Below are 25,029 nucleotides of genomic sequence, written 5' to 3'. Positions count from 1 at the left end.
AGAGCCTGCTCCAGAGCCAGCTTTATTTTACACTTCCTGAGAGACAGGGCAGCTTGGCTCCCGCTCTTAGAGATTTGAGACTCGTTTAAATACAGAGAGGAGATCCTGAGCAAGCCAAAATGTACTTTCTCAAAGATGGCCAACCCGAAGATGAGAAACACTGCATCTATACTACGTCGTGACTTTATCTTGGCCAGGTCACAGTTGTAAATGAGAACTTGTTCTCAACTAGCCTACCTGGTTAAATAAAGGTGAAATTTATATTTTTTTAAATGACTGTGTTACTGTAAGGTTTCACAACAAGCAAATCAACCCATGGTGTAAAATACCATTCATATGTTGTATACATTGACCAATTAGATTCTAAGTAACTTCGAAAAGGCCCCTTAACATCTACTATATACGCATTATGTTTAAATAGATCACCAATAATGCTCTTTAATAACAGTATTTGCAGTCAAGCCTCTCCTTAAAGCGTTCCAAGGAATACTCAAGCACTATCACAAGGATGCAAGCAAGAAGGGACAATATTAACCAGCAGCTGTTGAGTGGGTCAAAAGTTGACACTTACGATGCAGCAAAAATACACCTTAGCGTGTGTGTGTATGCGTGCCTGCATGTGTGTGTGTTCTTGCATGCTTGCATGTGTGTGTGTGTGTGTGTGTTTGATGGTCACTTGGCTCTCTGGGTCTCGCCCTCACCCTCTTCACCTCATCACCTGTCTGTCTCGCGGCACCAATTATTTAGAAGAGGGCATGACCCCAGCAGCAGCACTGAGCCAGGTCAGTCCTACAGTGTTACCTCTTCTCTGCAGGAGCCACCCTGTCAAGATAGTACACAGCTCTCCTAGTGAGCTGCCCTGTCAAGATAGTACACAGCTCTCCTAGTGAGCTGCCCTGTCAAGATAGTACACAGCTCTCCTAGTGAGCTGCCCTGTGAAGATAGTACACAGCTCTCCTAGTGATCTGCCCTGTGAAGATTGTACACAGCTCTCCTAGTGAGCTGCCCTGTCAATATAGTACACAGCTCTCCTAGTGAGCTGCCCTGTGAAGATAGTACACAGCTCTCCTAGTGAGCTGCCCTGTCAAGATAGTACACAGCTCTCCAAGTGAGCTGCCCTGTCAAGATAGTACACAGCTCTCCTAGTGAGCTGCCCTGTCAAGATAGTACACAGCTCTCCTAGTGAGCTGCCCTGTGAAGATTGTACACAGCTCTCCTAGTGAGCTGCCCTGTGAAGATAGTACACAGCTCTCCTAGTGAGCTGCCCTGTCAAGATAGTACACAGCTCTCCTAGTGAGCTGCCCTGTCAAGATTGTACACAGCTCTCCTAGTGAGCTGCCCTGTGAAGATAGTACACAGCTCTCCTAGTGAGCTGCCCTGTGAAGATAGTACACAGCTCTCCTAGTGAGCTGCCCTGTGAAGATAGTACACAGCTCTCCTAGTGAGCTGCCCTGTGAAGATAGTACACAGCTCTCCTAGTGAGCTGCCCTGTGAAGATAGTACACAGCTCTCCTAGTGAGCTGCCCTGTGAAGATAGTACACAGCTCTCCTAGTGAGCTGCCCTGTGAAGATAGTACACAGCTCTCCTAGTGAGCCGCCCTGTGAAGATAGTACACAGCTCTCCTAGTGAGCTGCCCTGTGAAGATAGTACACAGCTCTCCTAGTGAGCCGCCCTGTGAAGATAGTACACAGCTCTCCTAGTGAGCCGTCCTGTGAAGATAGTACACAGCTCTCCTAGTGAGCCGCCCTGTGAAGATAGTACACAGCTCTCCTAGTGAGCTGCCCTGTGAAGATAGTACACAGCTCTCCTAGTGAGCCGCCCTGTGAAGATAGTACACAGCTCTCCTAGTGAGCTGCCCTGTGAAGATAGTACACAGCTCTCCTAGTGAGCTGCCCTGTGAAGATAGTACACAGCTCTCCTAGTGAGCTGCCCTGTGAAGATAGTACACAGCTCTCCTAGTGAGCTGCCCTGTGAAGATAGTACACAGCTCTCCTAGTGATCTGCCCTGTGAAGATAGTACACAGCTCTCCTAGTGATCTGCCCTGTGAAGATAGTACACAGCTCTCCTAGTGAGCTGCCCTGTGAAGATAGTACACAGCTCTCCTAGTGAGCTGCCCTGTGAAGATAGTACACAGCTCTCCTAGTGAGCTGCCCTGTCAACTCCATAGATCTAATTGAACAGATTCATTTAGACCCTGCATGTTTTCAAGTTATTCAGAACCTAAACCAAACATTTCAATATATTTCAACAGCAGTTTTAATTGTCAAGACTATCAACAGCCCCTCTTTTCCTCCAGTAAGGGTTTTATTACTGCATGATATTCCCATTCTTTAGACTGATAAATGTTTCCCCTATTAGAGAGGTGAACTGTGTGGTAATTGAATAGCTGGTCCAGTGATTTGGATAGCAGGACACCGTGTCTAATACAGATGAGCCAGATGCTAACACTACTACTATCTATCCCAGACAGGCCCAGAAAGTGTTACAATATTAAATGAGATACACTATGTGGTTTTGACATTATTGAGGCACTGGTTTTGGAATATCATTTTTGGCTCCAGTTAGTCAGTATAATTTAACATAAATCACCTGGGCCTAGTTTTTCAAGAGTTATCTTTACGGATTTTAAAGTTATCCTTTTTAGATAAAACTATACTAAATGTAATAACATTTTACCAAATAATTGATTAAAACACACTATTTTGCAATGAAGGTCTACAGTAGCCTCAACAGCACTCTGTAGGGTAGCACCATGGTGTAGCTGGAGGACAGCTAACTTCCGTCTCCCTCTAAGGAACACTGACTTCAATACAAAACCTAGGATGCCCATGCTTCTCACCTCCTTCAATAGACTTAAAAAGAAATAATGACAAGTTCCGGAGGACGTCCTCCAACCTAACAGAGCTCTTGCAACATCAGCTACAGCTAGCTAGCACTGCAGTGCATAACATGGGGTGAGTAGCTGACTAAAAGAGAGAGGAAGACAACAGTTTTGAACAAAATAAAATGACGGCGAAGCAAGAGAGAAATAGAGAGAAAGAGAGATTTCGTAATGTTTTTTACTTTCAGTTTCACTTACATAGCTAGCAAATGCAGCTAGCTAGTTTAGCCTACTCAAACATCCTGCTCAAACAGAGGGATGCTATGCTAGCTAGCTGGCTATGACTATCCAACACAACACTGGAACTCTTCCAAGTCAAGGTAAGATTTTGTTTTGATTAATTTATTGCCGCCGTGGCCCACGTGTGTAAGTACTAAACTGCTTAACTGCTTACTGACTCTACACTGTAACGTTACTGCATGATTGTAGTGGGTTTACTAACGTGTTAGTTCTATTACCTATGTTGACTATGACGTTACTTTAGCTAATATGGTGACAACAATATGGGCTGTGTGTAGCAGTATTGATATGATTTAGCTTGGAAAGGTTTTTTCGCCTTGTCACATAGAGCTGATGTGTTGTACATTGAAGTCCACAAACAAAGGGAAAAGGTATTTGTATTTATTATGGATCGCCATTAGCTGATACCAACGCAGCAGCTACTCTTCCTGGGGTCCTTCAAAATTATTGCAGTTATACCATTTTTAAAACATTACAATACATTCACAGAGTTCACAACACACTGTGTGCCCTCAGGCCCCTACTCCACCATTACCACATATCTACAATACAAAATCCATTTGTATGTGTGTGTATAGTGCATATGTTATCGTGTGTGTGTATGCATGTGTCTGTGCCAATGTTTGTGTTGCTTCACAGTCCCCGCTGTTCCATAAGGTGTATTTTTATAATTTAAAAAATATATATATTTTACTGCTTGCATCAGTTACTTGATGTGGAATAGAGTTCCATGTAATCATGGCTCTATGTAGTACTGTGTGCCTCCCATAGTCTGTTCTAGACTTGGGGACTGTGAAGAGACCTCTGGTGGCATGTCTTGTGGGGTATGCAGAGGTGTGCGGCAGTAGTTCAAACAGACAGCTCGGTGCATTCAAAATGTCAATACCTCTCACAAATACAAGTAGTGATGAAGTCAATCTCTGCTCCACTTTGAGCCAGGAGAGATCAAATCAAATCAAAATGTATTTGTCACGTGCGCCAAATACAAAAGGTGTACAGTGAAATGCTGAATACAGGCTCTAACCAATAGTGCAAAAAAGGTATTAGGTGAACAATAGGTAAGTAAAGAAATAAAACAACAGTAAAAAGACAGGCTATATACAGTAGTGAGGCTATATACAGTAGTGAGGCTATATACAGACACCGGTTAGTCAGGCTGATTGAGGTAACACGTACATGTAGATATGATTAAAGTGACTATGCATATATGATGAACAGAGAGTAGCAGTAGCGTAAAATAGGGGTTGGCAGGTGGTGGGTGGTGGGTGGGACACAATGCAGATAGCCCAGTTAGCCAATGTGTGGGAGCACTGGTTGGTCAGGCCAATTGAGGTAGTATGTACATATGTAAATGAATGTATAGTTACAGCGACTGTACATATATAATAAACAGAGAGTAGCAGCAGCGTAAAAGAGGGGTTGGGTGGGGCACACAGTGCAAATAGCCCGGGTAGCCATTTGACGTGCATATTATTAATGTAAGCTCTCTGTGAACATTCAAGGGCCAGCTGTGCTGCCCTGTTCTGAGCCAATTGCAATTTTCCCTTTTTGTGGCACCTGACCACAAGACTGAACAGTAGTCCAGGTGCGACAAAACTAGGACCTGTAGGACCTGCCTCGTTGGAGAGGCTTCCATTAAAGAACACCCTCTGTATTCTGTGAGGCAGGTCATTCTCTATCCACATTATAGCAGGGGGTGTAAAGTCATAACACATATGTTTTTTCAGCAGCAGACTATGATCGATAATGTCAAAAGCCGCAGTGAAGTCTAACAAAACAGCCACCCACAATCTTTTAATTATCAATTTATCTCAGCCAATCATCAGTAATTTGTGTAAGTGCTGTCCTTCACTATAAGCATGCTGAAAGTCTGTTGTCAATTTGTTTACTGTAAAATAGCATTGTATCTGGTCAAACACCATTTTTTTCAAAAGTTTACTAAGGGTTGGTAACAGGATGATTGGTGGGCTATTTGAGCCAGTAAAGGGGGCTTTACTATTCTTAGGTAGCGGAATGACTTTTGCTTCCCTCCAGGCCTGAGGGCACACACTTTCTAGTAGGCTTCAATTGAAAATATGGCAAATAGGAGTGGCAATATCGTCCTCTATCATCCTCATGAATTTTCCATCCAAGTTGTCAGACCCCGGTGGCTTGTCATTGTTAATAAACAACAATACTTTTTTCACCTCTTCCACACTCACTTTACAGAATTCAAAATGACAATGCTTGTAAGACTAGGAGAGTGCATAGATGCGAGAAGGAATACAACGTGGCTGCTATGAAAGTAACTGTGTTGACGCGTGATCAGGGGTTTATTCATTCTGCCGATTCTGTTGAAAAAAATGTCTTACACGGAAGTAAACGGAACATGAACATAGCTGAATTTTTCCAATAGAAACTTCCGTTTGCAACTGTTGGACTAATGATCAAAATCAAATCCACATTGACTTGTCACATGCGCCGAACACAATTCTTACTTACAAGCCCTTACTTAACCCTGGGATGCATATGCTGGTCAAAATGACCCATCATAATGTTGTGTTGCTGTATTGATTACCTCAAAAACATTTATCATCTCATATTCCAGGAATTCCTTAAATTATGTGTCTTTAATGTTCTAACATCTTAGTTTTGTTTTTAATTTCTTATTTTTGTAAGTAAAAATTGTTTTTGCATCACTACCCCAAGTTTGATATGTGGGTCAAATATGACCTGTATGGACTTCCTATGGAATTCACTGCACTGGTCAAACGGACCTATTTTTTTTGCTACAGCAATAAAATCAAAGTAATGAATAACATGTTTATTAAATATCTTGTTTTTTTAAGTTCAATAATCACCGTTTTCATTTTTCCTTTTTAAGTCATTGAGTAAAAGGAGTTTCATTAGGATGCTCATAAGAATGATGCCAGATATACAACCAACATGGTTTTACAGATTTAAAAAAATAATAATTACCTTCATTTAACTAGGCAAGTCAGTTAAGAGCAAATTCTTATTTTCAATGATTGCCTAGGAACAGTGGGTTAACTGCCTGTTCAGGGGCAGAACGACAGATTTGTACCTTGTCAGCTCTGGGATTTAAACTTGCAACCTTTCGGTAACTAGTCCAACGCACTAGGCTACCCTGCCGCCCCAGATGCTGGATGAGGAAGCCATTGGTGCCTCTGACTCTGAGGTATCCAATTCAGATGACACAGACTATTTTTTTATTTTTTTTTATTTCACCTTTATTTAACCAGGTAGGCTAGTTGAGAATAAGTTCTCATTTGCAACTGTGACCTGGCCAAGATAAAGCATAGCAGTGTGAACAGACAACACAGAGTTACACATGGAGTAAACAATTAACAAGTCAATAACACAGTAGAAAAAAAAGAGAGTCTATATACATTGTGTGCAAAAGGCATGAAGAGGTAGGCGAATAATTACAATTTTGCAGAATAACACTGGAGTGATAAATGATCAGATGGTCATGTACAGGTAGAGATACTGGTGTGCAAAAGAGCAGAAAAGTAAATAAATATAAACAGTATGGAGATGAGGTAGGTAAAATTGGGTGGGCTATTTACCGATAGACTATGTACAGCTGCAGCGATCGGTTAGCTGCTCAGATAGCAGATGTTTGAAGTTGGTGAGGGAGATAAAAGTCTCCAACTTCAGCGATTTTTGCAATTCGTTCCAGTCACAGGCAGCAGAGAACTGGAACGAAAGGCGGCCAAATGAGGTGTTGACTTTAGGGATGATCAGTGAGATACACCTGCTGGAGCGCGTGCTACGGGTGGGTGTTGCCATCGTGACCAGTGAACTGAGATAAGGCGGAGCTTTACCTAGCATGGACTTGTAGTTGACCTGGAGCCAGTGGGTCTGGCGACGAATATGTAGCGAGGGCCAGCCGACTAGAGCATACAGGTCGCAGTGGTGGGTGGTATAAGGTGCTGTAGTAACAAAACAGATGGCACTGTGATAAACTGCATCCAGTTTGCTGAGTAGAGTGTTGGAAGCTATTTTGTAGATGACATCGCCAAAGTCGAGGATCGGTAGGATAGTGTGCCTGTGAGTGAAGTTGGAGTTGTGGATTCACCTGGAAGTCCAGCTGTCCCAGATGATTCTACAGATGGGGAGGACTCCTCTGAGGAGGAGAGTGAGTAAAAAGGGGTCTTACTGGAGTGACCCCCCCCCCTGGGAGCTGCCCAGGGCCTGTGCCAGGGTCAACAGTTGTATCACCAAAAGTTGTCTGGGAGCTGTTCATTAGTGACATCATCATTGAGGATGTCCTAAAGTGTTCAAATTTAGAAGGACGGAGAATAGCGACAGCAAAAGGGACAGAGTGGAGAGAGGTCAACAAAGAGGAACTCAAGGCCTTTATTAATTTAACCATCCTCGCCGGCATGAAGAAAAGGTGGGATGTCTCCACACGGGAGCTATTTGTGGATCCACTGCAGAATCCAATGTATTAGGCCACCATGTTGGTCGGAAGATATGAGGATATCCGTCGCTACCTGAGGCTTGATGACAAGAGGACCAGAGTGTTCAGAGAGGCAACGGGTCACCTGGAAGCCTTCTGGTATATGTGGGACCTTTCCCTAGAAAACTGTAGAGGAAGGTTCATCCCCAGCGACTGTGTCACAGTGGATGAGCAGCTTTCCTCCAGACGTGACGCTTGGCATTCCGTCCAAAGAGTTCAATCTTGGTTTCATCAGATCAGAGAATCTTGTTTCTTGTGGTCTGACAGTCATTTAGGTGCCTTTTGGCAAACTCCAAGCGGGCTGTCGTGCCTTTTACTGAGGAGTGGCTTTCGTCTGGCCACTCTACCATCAAGGCCTGATTGTTAGAGTGCAGCAGAGATGGTTTTCCTTCTGGAAGATTCTCCCATCTCCACAGAAGAACTGAGACAATGGAAAGATGTGGGGTGATGCAAGAGAGCCATGCCACCACCACTCAGAGCAGCCAGGGCCTACAGAGGAAGAGGTGCCAGCTCTGCCCAAGTGCAAAGGATAGAAAAGTCAGCTGGTGGTGTTCTCAGTGCAACACACCCGTCTGTAAAGAGCACAGTCACATGCTTGTGGTTTGAAACAAATGCATGGACTAAGACAGCATCACACACATGCACACTTTGTGCCTTTTAGTTTGTAAATTCACAATGGTTAGTCTTGTCGTTTATATTGATGATGATCTTTGGATTTTCAAATGAATGTTTTGAAATATTATAAAACATGTTAAGGTGATTACATTTTTTTCTTCACACTAAAAGGTTGAATGTGAAACTTTGATTGAAAGATTTATTGTAAGATAATATTTTCAATAGCTGTTATTAAATTTCGTAATATGTTATCATTGAAATGTGTATCAAACTGTTGAATAGTGACTAAAAACTTTCAAACAATAGAATAATTATTGAAAGGTCCAAATCATCACGCAAAATAATTATGTTCTACAAAATGGATAATATTTGATAAATAAAGCACAGATATTACATTATCTGAACAATGTAGTTCAAGAAATAGAGTTAAGAAAATATTGACTAAATAAACAAAAAAAACAAAAAAAAGTTACACAATAAATTAACAATAACAATGCTATATACAGGGGGCACCGGTACTGAGTCAATGTGCAGGAGTACAAGTTAGGCAAGGTTAGTCAGGTTAGTTAGGGGGTAGATCCTGTTAAGGAGCCTTTTGAACCTATATTTGGTGCTCCGGTACCGCTTGCCATCCAGTAGCAGAGAGAACAGTCAACGACTTGTGTGACTGGAGTCTTTGACCATTTTTTAGGCCTTTCTCTGACACTGATTCCTATATAGGTCTTTGGTGGCAGGAAGCTTGGCCGCAGTGATGTATTGGGCCATACGCACTACCCTCTGTAGCATCTTATGGTCGGAAGCCAAACAGTTACCATACCAGGCGGTGATGCAACCAGCCAGGATGCTCTCGATGGTGCAGCTGTAGAACTTTTTGAGGATCTGGGGACCCATGCCAAATCTTTTCAGTCTCCTGAGGGCGAATAGGCATTGTCATTCCCTCTTCACAAATGTCTTAGTGTGTTTGGACCATAATAGTTTGTTGGTGATGTGGACACCAGGGAACTTTTGACCAGAGGAACTACAGCCCTGTCGATGGGAATGGGGGCGTGTTCGGCCCTCCATTTTCCTATAGTCCGTGATCAGCTCCTTTGTCTATCTCACGTTGAGGGAGAGGTTGTTGTCCTGGCACCACACTGCCAGGTCTCTGACCTCCTCCCTATAGGCTGTCTCATCGTTGTCGCTGATCAGGCCTCACGTCCTAGATCAGCTAGAGGCAGGAAAGAGTGTGTAAGGTGGTATTGAATGTGTCACTGTCTGTCCATGTGTCACTGTCTGTCACCTCAAATGTTTCTCTTGACCTTGTACACCTATGTTGTAACCTTCAACTGGTAGGCTAGGTTGTAGCAACCTCATGATGGGTATAGGGAACATTTGAGTATCATGAAGCCTAAACCTCTGACTGTTACATTGAACTGGGTGAATGGAATATGAATGACAGTCATCCAATATGCTGCAATAGAACTAGAAATAAGGCCATGCTCACGAAAACAAAAAATTGTCCTCCCTTATCTAAACGGTTCTGACCTCCACGGATTTCTATGCATTTAACCCTATCCGATAGGCGAAATCCAGATGAATAACTTTTGAAAAACTGGTCCTAGGTGCATGCCCTAAGGGGCAACAGATCTCTCAATGACTTGTGATAACTAAAATGGGTTGATATACAATTTAGCTTTTTTTTTGTTATCATTTGAGAAATACAACATGATAAAGGACAAGATGTAATTTATTCCTCCTTAATCACCATGCAGACTTCGTTCAATTTAGGGAAAAGTCTTGCAAACATCAATCATTGACTTGCCTAGTATTAAAGGTTAAATTTAAAATTCTCAGTACAGTTACCTTCAAGACATGCAACAGAATGATAACCCACAATGCAAACTCTCAATCTCATTTCAGTCGGTTAAGATCTTGGTTGCCAGCAGCTACAGTAGTTCCCAGAAGTTGGTAGAATGAGGGCCCCTCAGTCACAGGTCACAGGTCACAGGTCACAGGTCACAGGTGGCAGACAAAGAAAAGTATGAAAGGAAAGGTGTTTGGTCTTGGTGTCCTTCAAAGATGTGCTCAAAATGTTTCATAGCGTCAATTATATTTCCAATCTGTGACCATTGATCACCTCTTCCTTCATTCTATATTGACAGAGTAGCATAAAAGCATGTATCAAGGTCAGTAAACTGCTTAACTATAATACTTACAATTTTCAACTGTAAAAAATGTACTGCTTTGTATCTGTAGAGAGTGCATTGATGTAAGCGGATGTGCGCTGATGTAAGGGCTCCTGAGAGGCACAGTAGTCTAAGGCACTGCATCTCAGTTCTTGAGGTGTCACTATAGACACCCTGGTTCAAATCCGGGCTGTATTACAAACGGCTGTGATTGGGTGTCCCGTAGGGCGGTGCACAATTGGCTCAGCGTCGTCCGGGTTTGGCTGGTGTAGGCCATCATTGAATTTGTTCTTAACTGACTTGTGTAGTTAAACAAAGGACAAATAAAAAAAGCTAGAATATTAATATTGTGCAGCATGTACAGTTGCCAATGATACAAATCTATGAATTTCACAAAATAATACACATGTAGGATCTTAATTTGGGTCATTTTTAAATAATCCTGCAGCAACATGAAATGTGAATTATTATATCATAATAATTAGGGCAAATCAAGTCTGACATTAAAAAGTGAAAATGACAAACTTTAGACGCCTTTTTAAAACTCCAATACACTACAAGTCAGCAACAAAAGAGTGAACGAATTAAGATCCTACATCTGTATGGCCTTATTTCAGAAAATTCCGGTGAGCTGATTGTAATGGGATTGTAATGTTTTAAACACCATGGAGCTTTGTAACTACACTGATATCTCTTTGTCAGAGACTCAAAGTGGCACATCAGAACAAAGATTTTATTTTTAAATAGTTGGTTTATCCTCTGCCAAACAAAAACAAAACACAAAAACAAAATCCAAATTTACTTCAGACTGCCATCACAATTTTCAGGGTTTGACTTTCCTTCTACTTTGTTTCCCAATCAACACTAAGAGTTGAGTGTTTCTGAAAGACCATAGCACAGACATTCCCAATAAATGTACAGCTGAATACACAATAAATGCATATCAAGGGATTTTAACCATAACTCTAATCAGGGCATAAGCCCATAAGCGACAACGCGGGCAGAAAACTTGCTTTAAAACTGCAACATTTTCCCACACCAAGCATGGCAAAATGTGTAGAATTGTAGGAAAGGTACTTTAAAACATGAATTTTCAGTCAAAAGGGGTCCACACATGTATTTTGCCTGCTTGGTGTGGGGGCCCCACAGCCAAATTTCGCTTAGGGCTCCCAAAAGGCTAGAGCCGACCCTGACTCAGATACATCAATTCTCAACATTATCTCTGAAGAGATGCCTTTCAGCGGCATACTAATGATGACTGTGGGTGAGCACACAATAAACGACAAACAAACATGATGATGACTCATGAATGAATAGCCTCAGCACGTCTCCCAGTCAGTGAGCTCTATTTTCTAGCACAGAGACAGCGAGGAGGGAAGCAGGCAGGACCCACCCTGATCCCATATGAGTCAGCTGCAATCATATGCTCCTCTCGCTGTGCCTAACACACCCACCATCTGCGGCTAGACACGGTGGATCAGACCCTGGAGCTTTCCCCACACTGTCCCACTCCTCCTGACAGAAGACTGCAATGTGATCATCAACACACACACACACACACACACACACACACACACACACACACACACACACACACACACACACACACACACACACACACACTGGCCAGTCAATCCCACAGCACAGCCAGATGCACAGATGTAGGGACCACAACATGGCATCAGTAATTATTTATTCTTAGCCCTCAAGATGGCCAATATGGTCCCAATTCCATCTGTCTTTCCACTGCCAAGACCCCATGTTGACGTTGTATAGAGTTTCTAACAAATATGCATTTGGTGTTTCTTTAAAGCATTGGTATTCCTTCTTTGTTGGCTGTTTTAATTTGATGAATAAATAAACAGATCAAACGAAACAGTACAGGTGTGGTTGTCTTACCTTCGGGTACTGTTGAACTGGGATGAGTACTCTTTCCGAGAGCTTGATGTTTTTGTTACTGATGACATCAAGGTATTTCTTGACGTCACCGTCTTTTCTCAACTCATCCCCCTCATACTTTTCAATTTCTGTAGGAAAAGGTATTCAAGAATAAATGATTAGATATGCAAACAGAACTTCCACAGAAATGTTCCTCAACATTCTTGTCATTGACAGAGAAGATCCGGTTTCATATGCTAGCTTATTTGTTTTCTTATTGTACAGTTTAATTGGTTCTACACTCTTAGAAACAATTGTTTTTCATCTCTCCCCATAGGAGAACCCTTTTGGGTTCCATGTAGAACCCTCTGTGGAAAAGATTCTACATGTAAACCAAATGGGTTCTAGTGTGCAGGCAAGCTCAATAGTGTTCCAGGTAAGTAGTGTGCCAGGCAGGCTTAATCTAGTGCAGTTAATGTATTTGTAAAAAGATATGAACCCAGGTCTGTTACAGCGTAAACCAGGATAATTCAGTCCTTAAGCATAACTTGCTCATCATCAAAGTTATTTATAGTGACCGGAGTAGTTGACATGAGCTGTCAGGTTAAGCATACGAAACAGTCATGAGTTGGAGAACCATTGTGCCGAACAATGATATTTGTTGATTGATACATTTTATAGCACTTGGGAGAGTTGACTGAAAGGCATACAGCCAGGAAACATTAAGGAGCTGGAAATTAAGCTGTCACCTGTCCTCTCTGGGGATCCCCCTCTGTCACTGGCAAATGAATGCTCTGCAGAATTAAGAATTATGAACCTGCGCCACTCTTGTAGAACAATACTAGAGAGACCTGGGCATGGTAGAGATAGGAAGACAGGCAGCAGGGGGTGGAGGTGATCTCTCACTTGGAGAGAGAGCCCCCTCCCCCTCCCCCTACTTTCCTCCTCAACAGTTCTGATTTAGAGCAATTCAGCTCCATCTATTTATACACCATTATGACAAACAAAGCTGTGAGTAAGATGAGGGTAAAGTGCATTCTGTTGGCAGAGCTTCACAGCAGGAGGCTGTTGGCTGGTTGTATATGTGTTGCTGCTTTTGTCTCAGTTACAGACAAACCTGAAAGGCTTTGTTCCTTTTCAATGAACTCCAGGAATTCTCCAACAGAAAGCTGCTCCCATTCTACATTCCATTCAGGCCTTAAGCCTCTGTGTAGGATGATAGTTATGATATCCATGTAAGAATGAATAGTGAAAGCAATATAAAATAGCCCATTGCTTAGTCATTTAGCAGACTGTTATCCAGAGTGACTTACAGGAGCAATTAGGCTTAAGTGCCTTGTTAAAGGGCACAGTGACAGATTTCTTTCAACTAGTCAGCTCTGGGATTCAAACCAGCAACTTTTTGATTACTTGTCTAGTGCTCTTAACCACTAGGCTACCAGCTTGTAAGGGTACAACAATGTTCATGAGACGAATACATACTGGTGCACGTACTGCATGACCATGTGGGGTGAATTTAGTCAATGCCTCTCTCATGCTATGCCGTACCAATGTTCACAATCTACCTGTGCCCACAGCACACACAAAGTAGAAGTACCTGTGTCTAGTTGTGTTCTCAAACACAAAACGAATTATGTTTGACCATGGGGCACAGCACTGCATACATGCTTCAAAACAAGTTTGATTGAATTGCGCATCTTGTGGCCCTAACTGTTAGCGAGTGTAACAGTATTTTGGGGAAAGTTGTACATTGTGTCTCCATAGAGACATCCAAGTTAAGCTTACAAAGTCTGGAATGTTGGCGCTAGTTCAGGCTATGCAGTTCCCTGTGTGAAGAAGGAACCACATGGAATTTCAAGAGTCTGGCTGTAAAGTAATCAACTCATTATGGTTTCCCGCTACTGGTCCCAAGGAAGTTGGGTTTCCTTGATGTCTTTCCTGCATATTAAACATCTTGGCTTAATGATCCTTACATTTTGCCTCAGTCCTTGATCCTTTACAGTCATCAATGCCCTCTGAAAAATACTGATGTTGCTTTACATCTAGATACCAAGGGCTGGATTCAGGGTGGATTTAAAGTAGGTAATACTTCGAATTGACTTGAACGCATTTATCCGACATTGCAGATAGTGAGTTTCCTAGACTGACAGAAAAGTCCCAGTAACTTGGTTGATTCAGGGAGGTTTTCAGCAGATTGAACTGCATAGTTCTTTCAAACATGACAGAATCCCTTTGAGATTCTTTGGATTGGAACACACTGCCGGTGCTGTCTTGTTCCCATAATCTCATTCCTTTCAACTGAGTCTCACATAAAGGAGCTAAACTGAACTCAAAATGAGACACTTCCAGTGAGTGCCGCTTTGAAAACGCCACTTAATAATGATGTTGTGAATTTGATTCTGTGAAGCTACTGTCAAGTTGAAGGAGTGTTGAGGCTCCAGCAAACACCACAATTATAAACTGCCTTTGGGTATCAAACTGAATAGGGTTTAGAGATCTTTCCTACTTTGGAGTGAGACTTGTCCATAGCATTATTTCTAAACACTGTGAAAGTTTTATTGTGTCAGGGACTCACATAGGATCCTTTCCACAAAAATGTAATTGTGCTCAGGTATCCAGATTTCTTAAATATTAAAAAAAAATCCCCTCCTCTCCACTTGCACACACGTACAGAGGCCTAGTTGAAAAGCCTTGGACAGGGAGAATAGTGATTTGAATGTAGCAACCCACTGCTAAGTGAAATCAGAACGCTTACTCATACACCTACCACTCTGTACCCCTCGGACTCCTTACTGACACCCCAGGTGAACTGCTCCAAGACCTCTCTAGTCCCTTTAATCCCTAACATCTGCTGACTGCGTATGCTGTGGCTGGCTCGGTGACACCTGCCTTCTCCGGAGAATGCAGTAAAGTAGCCAGGTGATCCCAGCCCGCTAGCAGGAAGGTCTCGCACAGAAATCAAACTATAGAAATCTTTGAAAAAGCATGCTTAGACGGCAAGAGGTCAGGGACGATCTATATACCCTGCTGCAGCCCTTTGTGAATACAGAAGTTGGAAAGGTTTGAGTAGTTATTCGGTATGTGGGGTGGGAAGCATGATTTCCAGGTGGAGAGGGAGGATATGTACCTGTAATCCCCTCTGAAAAAGAAAAATTACAAATCTAAATAAAAAAGTTAGTCACCAAAATAAAGACAACTTTTAACTGCCTATGAGCCATTGAATTGAACATCCATTGAATATGAGCAATTGAATTGAACAACCATTGAATGTGAGCATATGAATTGAACAACCATTGAATGTGAGCATATGAATTGAACAACAATTGAATATGAGCCATTGTATTGAACAACCATTGAATAAGAGCTTGTGAATTTAACAACAATAAACACAAGGACACCCACTCTCTTGAGTCATAATGATTTTATAGAAAATGACTTTACCAACAACCATTGCGATATCAATCATAATGTATTGTGCAACCCTAACATGGATTAGTTCTGAATGTACAGTATTGTAACCTATCTATTCCTTTTTTAAAGCACAATGTGAAAGCAACAAACAAATAAGCCTTGCACGGATATTTTTGTAAAACAAGGTCATATTCTGCATTAACATGACAATCTTTGTTGATAATAAGACCAATCACCAAACCAGACAAAAGGCCAGATAGTTACTCAATTACCAATCTACCATTTTCCTCTTAACCATTAGAATTTAGAACTGAGGACATAGTACTGAGATGTGCATTAGAAAACAGTGCTGGTTGGACACACTCATCTGTAACCAGTCAGAAGGGATACACGTAGTGTGTTTGACAGTTCTTCTCACTTGAAGCGTCCTAAACTATGTTCACTGGGAAAACTGTGACTCATTTGGCATGTGTGTGAGTGTCTGACTAAGCGTCTCTTTCCCCAATCATGAATATGTATAACCTAATATCTATTTCAGACGACAGGGTTCACCTTACTGTTCCACTGCGCTGCATAATAAAATGTTCTTCCTTCTGATGCCTCCTACCTATTGGAGGTCATTTTTTATTATGGTGCTACGTCTTTGTGCATGTTACTGAATCAATGTAGTTGACCCCAAGGGAGTGGTATCCGACCAGTCTCAATGCATCAAACACAGCCAGAACAAGTCAAACAGCAGTCACCCAATGTGACGCATGCGTTTTTATTATCTCACAAAGGAATCCACACTAAAACACATAACCAAACCAAAAATGAAGCAATTCATGGTCAAAATGAATACACCAAGGTAAACAGTAAACGATAACCTCAGTGACCCCAATAAGGTGACTTGAGTGAATTACTGTACCTGTGTGTGCAATAGTTATGTACAACATTAACAATCTACTGCATAATTCATTTCACATTGTTTTGAGTGGAAAATGTGTCTTATGTGAGTTACCTCTCTCCCTCGTTCCCCTCTCTCCCTTCCTCCTTCTCTCCCTCCCTTCCTCCCTCTCTCCCTTCCTCCCTTCCTCCCTTCCTCCCTCGTTCCCCTCTCTCCCTTCCTCCCTCTCTCCCTCCCTTCCTCCCTCTCTCCCTCGTTCCCCTCTCTCCCTTCCTCCCTCTCTCCCTCGTTCCCCTCTCTCCCTTCCTCCCTCTCTCCCTTCCTCCCTCAATCCCTCTCTCCCTCGTTCCCCTCTCTCCCTTCCTCCCTCTCTCCCTCGTTCCCCTCTCTCCCTTCCTCCCTCAATCCCTCTCTCCCTTCCTCCCTTCCTCCCTCTCTCCCTCGTTCCCCTCTCTCCCTTCCTCCCTCAATCCCTCTCTCCCTTCCTCCCTTCCTCCCTTCCTCCCTCTCTCCCTTACTCCCTTCCTCCCTCTCTCCCTTCCTCCCTTCCTCCCTCTCTCCCTTCCTCCCTTCCTCCCTTCCTCCCTTCCTCCCTCTCTCCCTTCCTCCCTTCCTCCCTCTCTCTCTCCCTTCCTCCCTTCCTCCCTTCCTCCCTCTCTCCCTCCCTTCCTCCCTCTCTCCCTCCCTTCCTCCCTTCCTCCCTTCCTCCCTCTCTCCCTTCCTCCCTTCCTCCCTTCCTCCCTTCCTCCCTCTCTCCCTTCCTCCCTTCCTCCCTCTCTCTCTCCCTTCCTCCCTTCCTCCCTTCCTCCCTCTCTCCCTCCCTTCCTCCCTCTCTCCCTCCCTTCCTCCCTTCCTCCCTTCCTCCCTCTCTCCCTTCCTCCCTTCCTCCCTTCCTCCCTCTCTCCCTTCCTCCCTTCCTCCCTCTCTCCCTTCCTCCCTTCCCCCCTCTCTCCCTTCCTCCCTTCCTCCCTCTCTCCCTTCCTCCCTCCATCCCTCCCTGATATGTTCATTGTCTGACAAAGAGCATTATCATTCAATAGGACATGTTATTTACCTTGCATGTAGGTAGATGTATGCAGATTTATAAGCATAGATTATATACCATTTAAAGTAAGTGCCAATATTGGATCGGATTTAATTGTTAATTACCTGCTTTGATATGAACACATCACACCACTTTAATCAATATAAATATAACGGTTAGAGCGTTGGGCCAGTAACCGAAAGTGTTGCTGGGATCAAATCCCCGAGCTGACAAGGTAAAAATCTGTTATTCTGCCACTGAACAAGGCAGTTAACCCACTGTTCTCCGGTAGGTTGTCATTGTAAGTAAGAATTTGTTCTTAACTGACTTGACTAGTTAAATTTATTTATTTAAAATAAGTATGACAAAGAACAGCATTCATAAAATATCATATACCACTTTAAGCATTACATTTTACACTCTCCTACAAGAGCTAATTGTTTTCTTTATCTTAAATCAATTCCTTCATTGAACCTTTGCCTTGGGAGAGCAATGAGAGAGCAATGAGAGAGCAATGAGAGAGCAATGAGAGGGAAACATGGAGCTGTCATACTCCTGGAGGTAAATGACCATGCTAAGGGATTTAAGCTTACAACCTGCTGTGTTGCACAGCAGACATCTCTACTGTGGGCTCTGTGTTACTGAGCCTTATGTTATACCTAGAAGTAGCCTGCAGCCCAGCACCATCCCAGGTGGTGCCCCTACCAGATGTGAGGTTACAGCCACACTTTCATTTCCTGGTTTCACAACTCCACCAGTGGCTAAATGAACCCCGGTGAGCTTTCTGCAACACCATTTAACCATTAAACAAAACAGAACTGACATTTCATCCAAACCATGTATTCACATTTATGACAGATAAATTAAATAGACTGAAGTTAGAAACCAAACATTGATATATGTCTACTGGACTCTTTTGATCTACAGGCAATGTAAAATATATGATATTTAATAACAATCTTTCAAAATTAGAAGTCAATAACATTAAAATGTAATGAAAAAGGGTCGTCCAGCATTACTTATGTTTGTCAATCAGATGTAGGTGCTAAACTATTGGGTGGGGTAGATATGCAGCACCATTAGGATACCATTATTTACAGGTATGATCCCACTCTGTGCGTATGAAACAGCCTTGCGTGAATGTGGCAAAGGGCACCGTTGTTGACCAATGATGGTCCTGTGTGGTCCTTTATGGCTCAGTTGGTAGAGAATGGCGCATGTTAAACCAGGACGGTGAGTTTGATTCCAATGGCCGCCCATGTGAATAACATTATGCACTTATAATGAGCCGCTTTGGATAAAAACTGTCTGTCATATCAAAATAAATCGGAACCGACTTTCTGAATTGCAATTAGGAATATTCTGGGGTTTTATTAACACATTACTCAGGTGTTTCATGAACCCAATTTGCCGCGATTATGTTAGTCAGTCAGATTTACGTGCTAAGTTATTGTGTGGGATAGATGCAGTACCATTAGGACAACGTTGTCCATGGGTCGTCATTTTTTTAAAGTGTATTTAGGTACATCTAAATATGTCCGCTTAATGACTTTTAATTGTTTTTACCATTCTGATAACATTGTGCCACCAGTAGTAGTAACACCAATGATGGTAACACCAATGACCCATTTGAGGTAATTTAGGATATTCTTAAATGGAGATCACAGATGCTCAAATCTAATGTCATTAACCATTTAAAAATCAATTATTTAAGTGATATGATAAATAATTTTGTTCACTATGAATTTTCCCTTCATTTAAATTGAGTATCACCAATGACACTTCGAATTTAGATGCAACAAATTATCAATGGAATCCTCAAATCTATGACCTACTAAAAGGGTGTGAATAGGTAATAATTGTGTTCAATAAAGACCCCTCCCCCATTACAGTTTGCCACTGGAGGAAATGTTCAAGTTTGTAACGTGTACGCTAAGAGTTGGGAAGCAGTTACGGGGAGTGAATGTAACAATAAATAAACTAACATGGAACAAACCAAACACAAGTAGCGTACAGACATGAAACCTAGAAACAATAACGCCTGAGGAAAGAACCAAAGGGAGCGACAGATATAGGGCAGGTAATCAGGAAGGTGATGGAGTCCAGGTGAGTCTCATGAGGCGCAGGTACGCGTAACGATGGTGACAGGCGTGCATAATAATGAGTAAACTGGCGACAACGAGCTCCAGAGAGGAGGAGCGGGAATAGACAAAGGTTCTTGTATATCTTTTTGTACTTCCTGATTTTCAAGGTGGTAACACCAATGACATAAAACTGAGGGACAGACATTATACTAGTGAAAACAAAATAGTCTTCTTTGTTTTATTTATTTATACAACATATGAAATATTTTTGTTTACTTTCTAGCTTTCAAAATAATAGATAACTCTAAATCCCCAAAACATCACTACAACTCTACTGGCTCACTACTGGGACAAGACCATTGGCTTTCCCTAAGTACTGTATCCCTTTAAACTCACATGCATACTACACACCCGTTTAGCCAAAATGTGCACTTCACATTTTCATACTATAAAACTAATGTAATTTACAGAATCAATGTTCATGATAACTATGTTTTATGCACAGTTACAATGATCATACACAGGATTGTTCCGGATTGTTCTGAGCAGAATGAGCTTACAGTATGTTTACCGGTAGACCACTCGCTCAAGCCCTTGTAATTGTTTTGTCTGCCCCAAATTTTGGATGAATATTATTGTAATGTTACTGAATATATCCAGAGTATTTACAGATTTCATTATCAACAAATGGCTGCAGAAAGTACAGTAAAATGCACATAAGATCAACAGTGTAATGTTTAAATCCGGCCTTGTTTCAGGTGAACTGTTGCGTCCTCACCTTTGTTCTGAGAATTTCCCCATAATCTTCTAATTGTTCCCTTTCAATTGCTACCGTGGTTATGCATATGCTCCTCATATTTTTCCTATTGGAAACATCGAATTGTGAACCTGTCCTTTGTGGTCTCCCATTTATTAGCTTTCCAGAGGATAAAGAATCTCTCAAAATGAATAATTATCTTAATTGTGTAGTCTGCACACTCAGTCACTGCTTTCAGCAAACACTATTGTTAACCTCAAATCCACATACTTAGGCTTTTCAGTTTCGGTGAATTGACTAAAGCAACTTCACATATCGACGTTAAAATGTTCTACACTCTTCGGAAAAAAAGGTGCTATCTAGAATCTTAAAGGGTTCCAGGTAGAACCCTTTTGGGTCCAATGTAGGACCATTTCCACAGAGGGTTCTACATGGAACCCAAAAGGGTTCTACGTGGAACCAATAACGGTTTTCCCTGGAACCAAAAAGGGTTCTCCTATGGGGACAGCCGAGGAACCCTTTTGCAACCCTTTTTTTCTACATCTACTGTGTGACGGCATGATACAGATCGCCTTTGAGGCATAATCAATGTATTGAATCATTTGCTTTGCTTGGGGATCTTGGTCTAAACATAACTTTTCTGAACAATTGGAGAGGTAGAGGTAGTATTGTCTCATTCACCTCTCCATTCATTCATATCATATCATACAGTACACGTATTTCATAACAAAAAAGACAGTGACTCGATCATGAAGTGTTTTACTTTCTGTAGGACGGACATCCAGGGAGTTTGTCATCACCATTGATCAGATTTCCTGTGTGATTTCAGTGTGCCTGCTTCTATCATTACGGCTGTATAATTTATTTAACAGCGCAGAAACACATCCCTCTTCCTGGCCTGATGAATATCTGGTACAACCATTATCATGTAGCAGAGAAGAAAACAACAGACACACGCATGACCTCCAATATTTAGCTCTGGACAAAAAAAGACTATACACATCATAAGGCTGTACACGTCATAAGGTTGTACACGTCATAAGGCTATACACGTCATAAGGCTATACACGTCAACAGGTGCAGCACTATGTGTAACATGAGACATGCTTCAATGGACAATATCCAATATCTACTATACTATACACGTCATAAGGCTATACACATCATAAGGCTATACACGTCATAAGGCTGTACACGTCAGGCTATACACGTCATAAGGCTGTACACGTCAGGCTATACACGTCATAAGGCTATGCACGTCATAAGGCTATACACGTCATAAAGCTATACACGTCATAAGGCTGTACACGTCAGGCTATACACGTCATAAGGCTATACACGTCATAAAGCTATACACGTCATAAGGCTATACACGTCAGGCTATACACGGCAGGCTATACACGTCAGGCTATACACGTCATAAGGCTATACACGTCAGGCTATACACGTCATAAGGCTATACACATCATAAGGCTATACACGTCAACAGGTGCAGCACTATGTGTAACATGAGACATGCTTCAATGGACAATATCCAATATCTACTATACTATATTTTCAGGTAAGGAAGTGTAGCGGAGGTGGTCGGATGAACTACACCCGTGTGATGAGTAGCGCTGTGGCAGTCACGTAATTTCGTCAGCCTGTGATTGTCAAGTAATCATTATTTATTTTAGACAGGTCTAAAGAAACACGACATGAAGAAAATGTAGTCTATTTCAGAATAACAGAATAGCATACTCTGAGTTGTAGGCTACACTTGTTCATTTCGCAGACAAGATTTGGTTAGAATTCCGTGGCATTTTTTATATTATTTTATAGTATGACGAATACAAAGCTGAATAAAATAGATAGGATATTTTCTCCAAACGATTTGAGGGAGTGTGCAAATGCGGCTATTCTATGTTGAGCGGTTAACAAATAAATAGGTACTCCTATATGCTTAATTTAGAGTTATTAATCAAACTTTAGTTGTTTTACAAACGTTGGCCTATATGTTTTGATTTTTAATACGTTCAAAGGCTGAATGATGCAACTCTCATGATGATTTGAAAAAGTTGGTTGAAAGGCAGGCTGTACACACTTCATCAGTCTCTCATTCACAATTTGACAAGCACTTGATAATGCCTCGAATTTCCTGGCGGCATCCCCTTTGTGTGGCCGTAATGCACCCCAGAAAAATACATGCCTTTTGCGGCCAGTGGCCATTGTTCCCTTCTCCCTGAGTGCTGTGTGCTGCGTGCCCTGAAGCACTTCTCACTCATATGGCTCTCCATCACGTGATTGGGTCTTTCTCACAAGCTACAAGTGAAGACAGACACTTCAGGGACGCAACTGCGCGCATCCTTTTCATCATCCAACAAGATGAGTAGGCCTAACAAACAGCAAGTGCTAGTCTACTATCAATCTACTATCCCCCATAGTACAAAAGGTGATCTATTCTATTCTGTGCGAGAAACAAATGTTACAAATTAATACAAACACTACCATCAAAAAAACGTTAAAAAAATGCAATGAGGCTGACAAACTGATCACAACGTTGAGCTTAAAATTTGATAAACTTAATAGTTTATCAAATTTTAAGCTCAACGTTGTGATCAGTTTGTCATATTTCTTCACATTATAAGCGCAGAAATGCGCACACGGCAGTTTTCCATTTACGGGAAAACACCATTATCAAAAGATACCGCAAATGCAATTATGCATGTAATGCTTTTATTATAAAGGTGCATTTTTATGGTGAAAATTATCTCCCCCAAACTTGAAACTCATGCGCTGCTTATGTATGCCAGTTAGGCTTTACACCCCTTTTTAAGAAGTTATCTGACCACTTTAGTTACAAACCTTATCAAAACATATAGTCCTATAGTCAAGGCTACGTGAGATGGGCAACTATGATTAAAAAAAGTCACAAAAATACATTGTTTCTTGCCTTATGCTGGGCATCATTCACAAGGGATAAATATACAGTATAATTCACAAGTGATAGGCTAATACTGACACCCATCACACTATTTCTTGATTTAATCTTGTCTTTACATATACTAAATAATATATGTGTGAAATTAGTTTTGATTTAGAATGAACCACTATCATGCAACTGTCTCGAAGCAGGGGCAGGGGGGAAAAATACATGTCATTTATGCACTTAAATAGCAAATGGAGGATGCTTTTCCCATGGTTAATTTTCATGCCAGCCAGGTAGGCTATACTCCTGTTGTAAAGAGAAGCAATGTGATTAACATTAAGAAAGTTGAGAAATAATATAAAGTAGGCCTAGCCTATAGAAAACTCATGGGATCCTCCTCTTTTTAATAGAGGATTATCTCTGTTCACTCTGTTTTCTCTCGGAATTGCATAGCCTATAGAAATATTGTGCAACATGGGCTCATGAGTGTTTGATTCGATTTTCGATTACTTTTGTATTGATGTCAGAGTGATTCGAGGGTTTGCAAGTTTGGTAGGCTACTAACGACCATCAGCAGCATCAGAGCTTGGAGAAGTTTAATTACCGTGACTTAACGGTCACATGGAATTTGACTGCCTTCATGACTCGTGACCGCCAGTGTGGCGGTAATATGGTCACCGCAACAGTCCTAGTGACAAGTAACCTTCAGGGTTTTTTCTGCACAGAAAGGTTTTGGCCGCCTAAGTGTTTTTTCGGGCCACCTATGTCCAAACAGATTGTTTTTTTTTAAGACTAATACATAAAGTATGTAGAAAAGATAATGGACCTATATATTTTTTTAATAAAAGGTAGACCGTCATGGAGAATCTAAGGATAGCTTTTGTCAAGGCCTTGGTCCCCCATTGATTTTGTTTTAATGTTTGAGTAAGTCAGACAACATAAGCCATGGCAAAATGTGTAGAATTGCAGGAAATATGATTTAAAACTGCACATTTTTCTCAATTTTGTCTCAGCAACATGGCAAAATGTATTGAAATGCACGAAATTAGCTTTAAAAAAGCAACATTTTGTCACTCTCGGCCAACAGGAGAGCCTCTAAAATGTTTGGTCGGCAACCACATCATTAGCCACTACCCCCCATGCCCACCACCTAAGCCACATTTTGATCCAGAAAAAAAAACCTGACCTTACCTAAGACCTGAAATCTTGTGCTAGCTCCCAGTGGGATAACAGTCAGATAATGCGGTTTTGGGTGAATGATCTGGGATCGTGGACTTCAGGAAACAGCAGAGGGAGCAGCCCCCTATCTACATTGACGGGACAGTAGTGGAGAGGGTGGAGAGTTTTAAGTTCCTCGGCGTACAAATCACGGACAAACTGAAATGATCCACCCACACAGACAGAGTGGTGAAGAAGGCGCAGCAGTACCTCTTCAACCTCAAGAGGCAGAAGAAATTCGGCTTGTCACCAAAAACACTCACAAACTTTTACAGATGCACAATCGAGAGCATCCTGTCGGGCTGTATCACCGCCTGGTACGGCAGCTGCTCCGCCCATAACCGGAAGGCTCTCCAGAGGGTGGTGCGGTCTGCACAACGCATCACCGGGTGCAAACTACCTGCCCTCCAGGACACCTACACCACCCGATGTCACAGGAAGACCAAAAAGATCATCAAGGACCACAACCACCCGAGCCACTGCCTGTTCACCCCG

The 25,029-nt window shown here is 41.9% G+C and overlaps 1 protein-coding gene across 1 annotated transcript in view; it reads right to left on the bottom strand.

Moving 5' to 3' along the window:
• LOC139375691 (KH domain-containing, RNA-binding, signal transduction-associated protein 2-like) overlaps positions 1-25,029 on the bottom strand; it is a 117,741-nt gene that overhangs the window by 84,004 nt on the left and 8,708 nt on the right. Inside the window, exon 2 of the mRNA XM_071117500.1 lies at positions 12,268-12,395. Within this exon, the coding sequence (XP_070973601.1) occupies positions 12,268-12,395 (128 nt within the window). The remainder of the gene's footprint in view (positions 1-12,267; positions 12,396-25,029) is intronic.

Source organism: Oncorhynchus clarkii, chromosome 20, assembly GCF_045791955.1.
Source record: "Oncorhynchus clarkii lewisi isolate Uvic-CL-2024 chromosome 20, UVic_Ocla_1.0, whole genome shotgun sequence".
NCBI classification, from domain to species: domain Eukaryota; kingdom Metazoa; phylum Chordata; class Actinopteri; order Salmoniformes; family Salmonidae; genus Oncorhynchus; species Oncorhynchus clarkii.
Note: the sequence above shows the minus strand (reverse complement) of the source record. Positions and strands in the feature narration are given on the sequence as shown.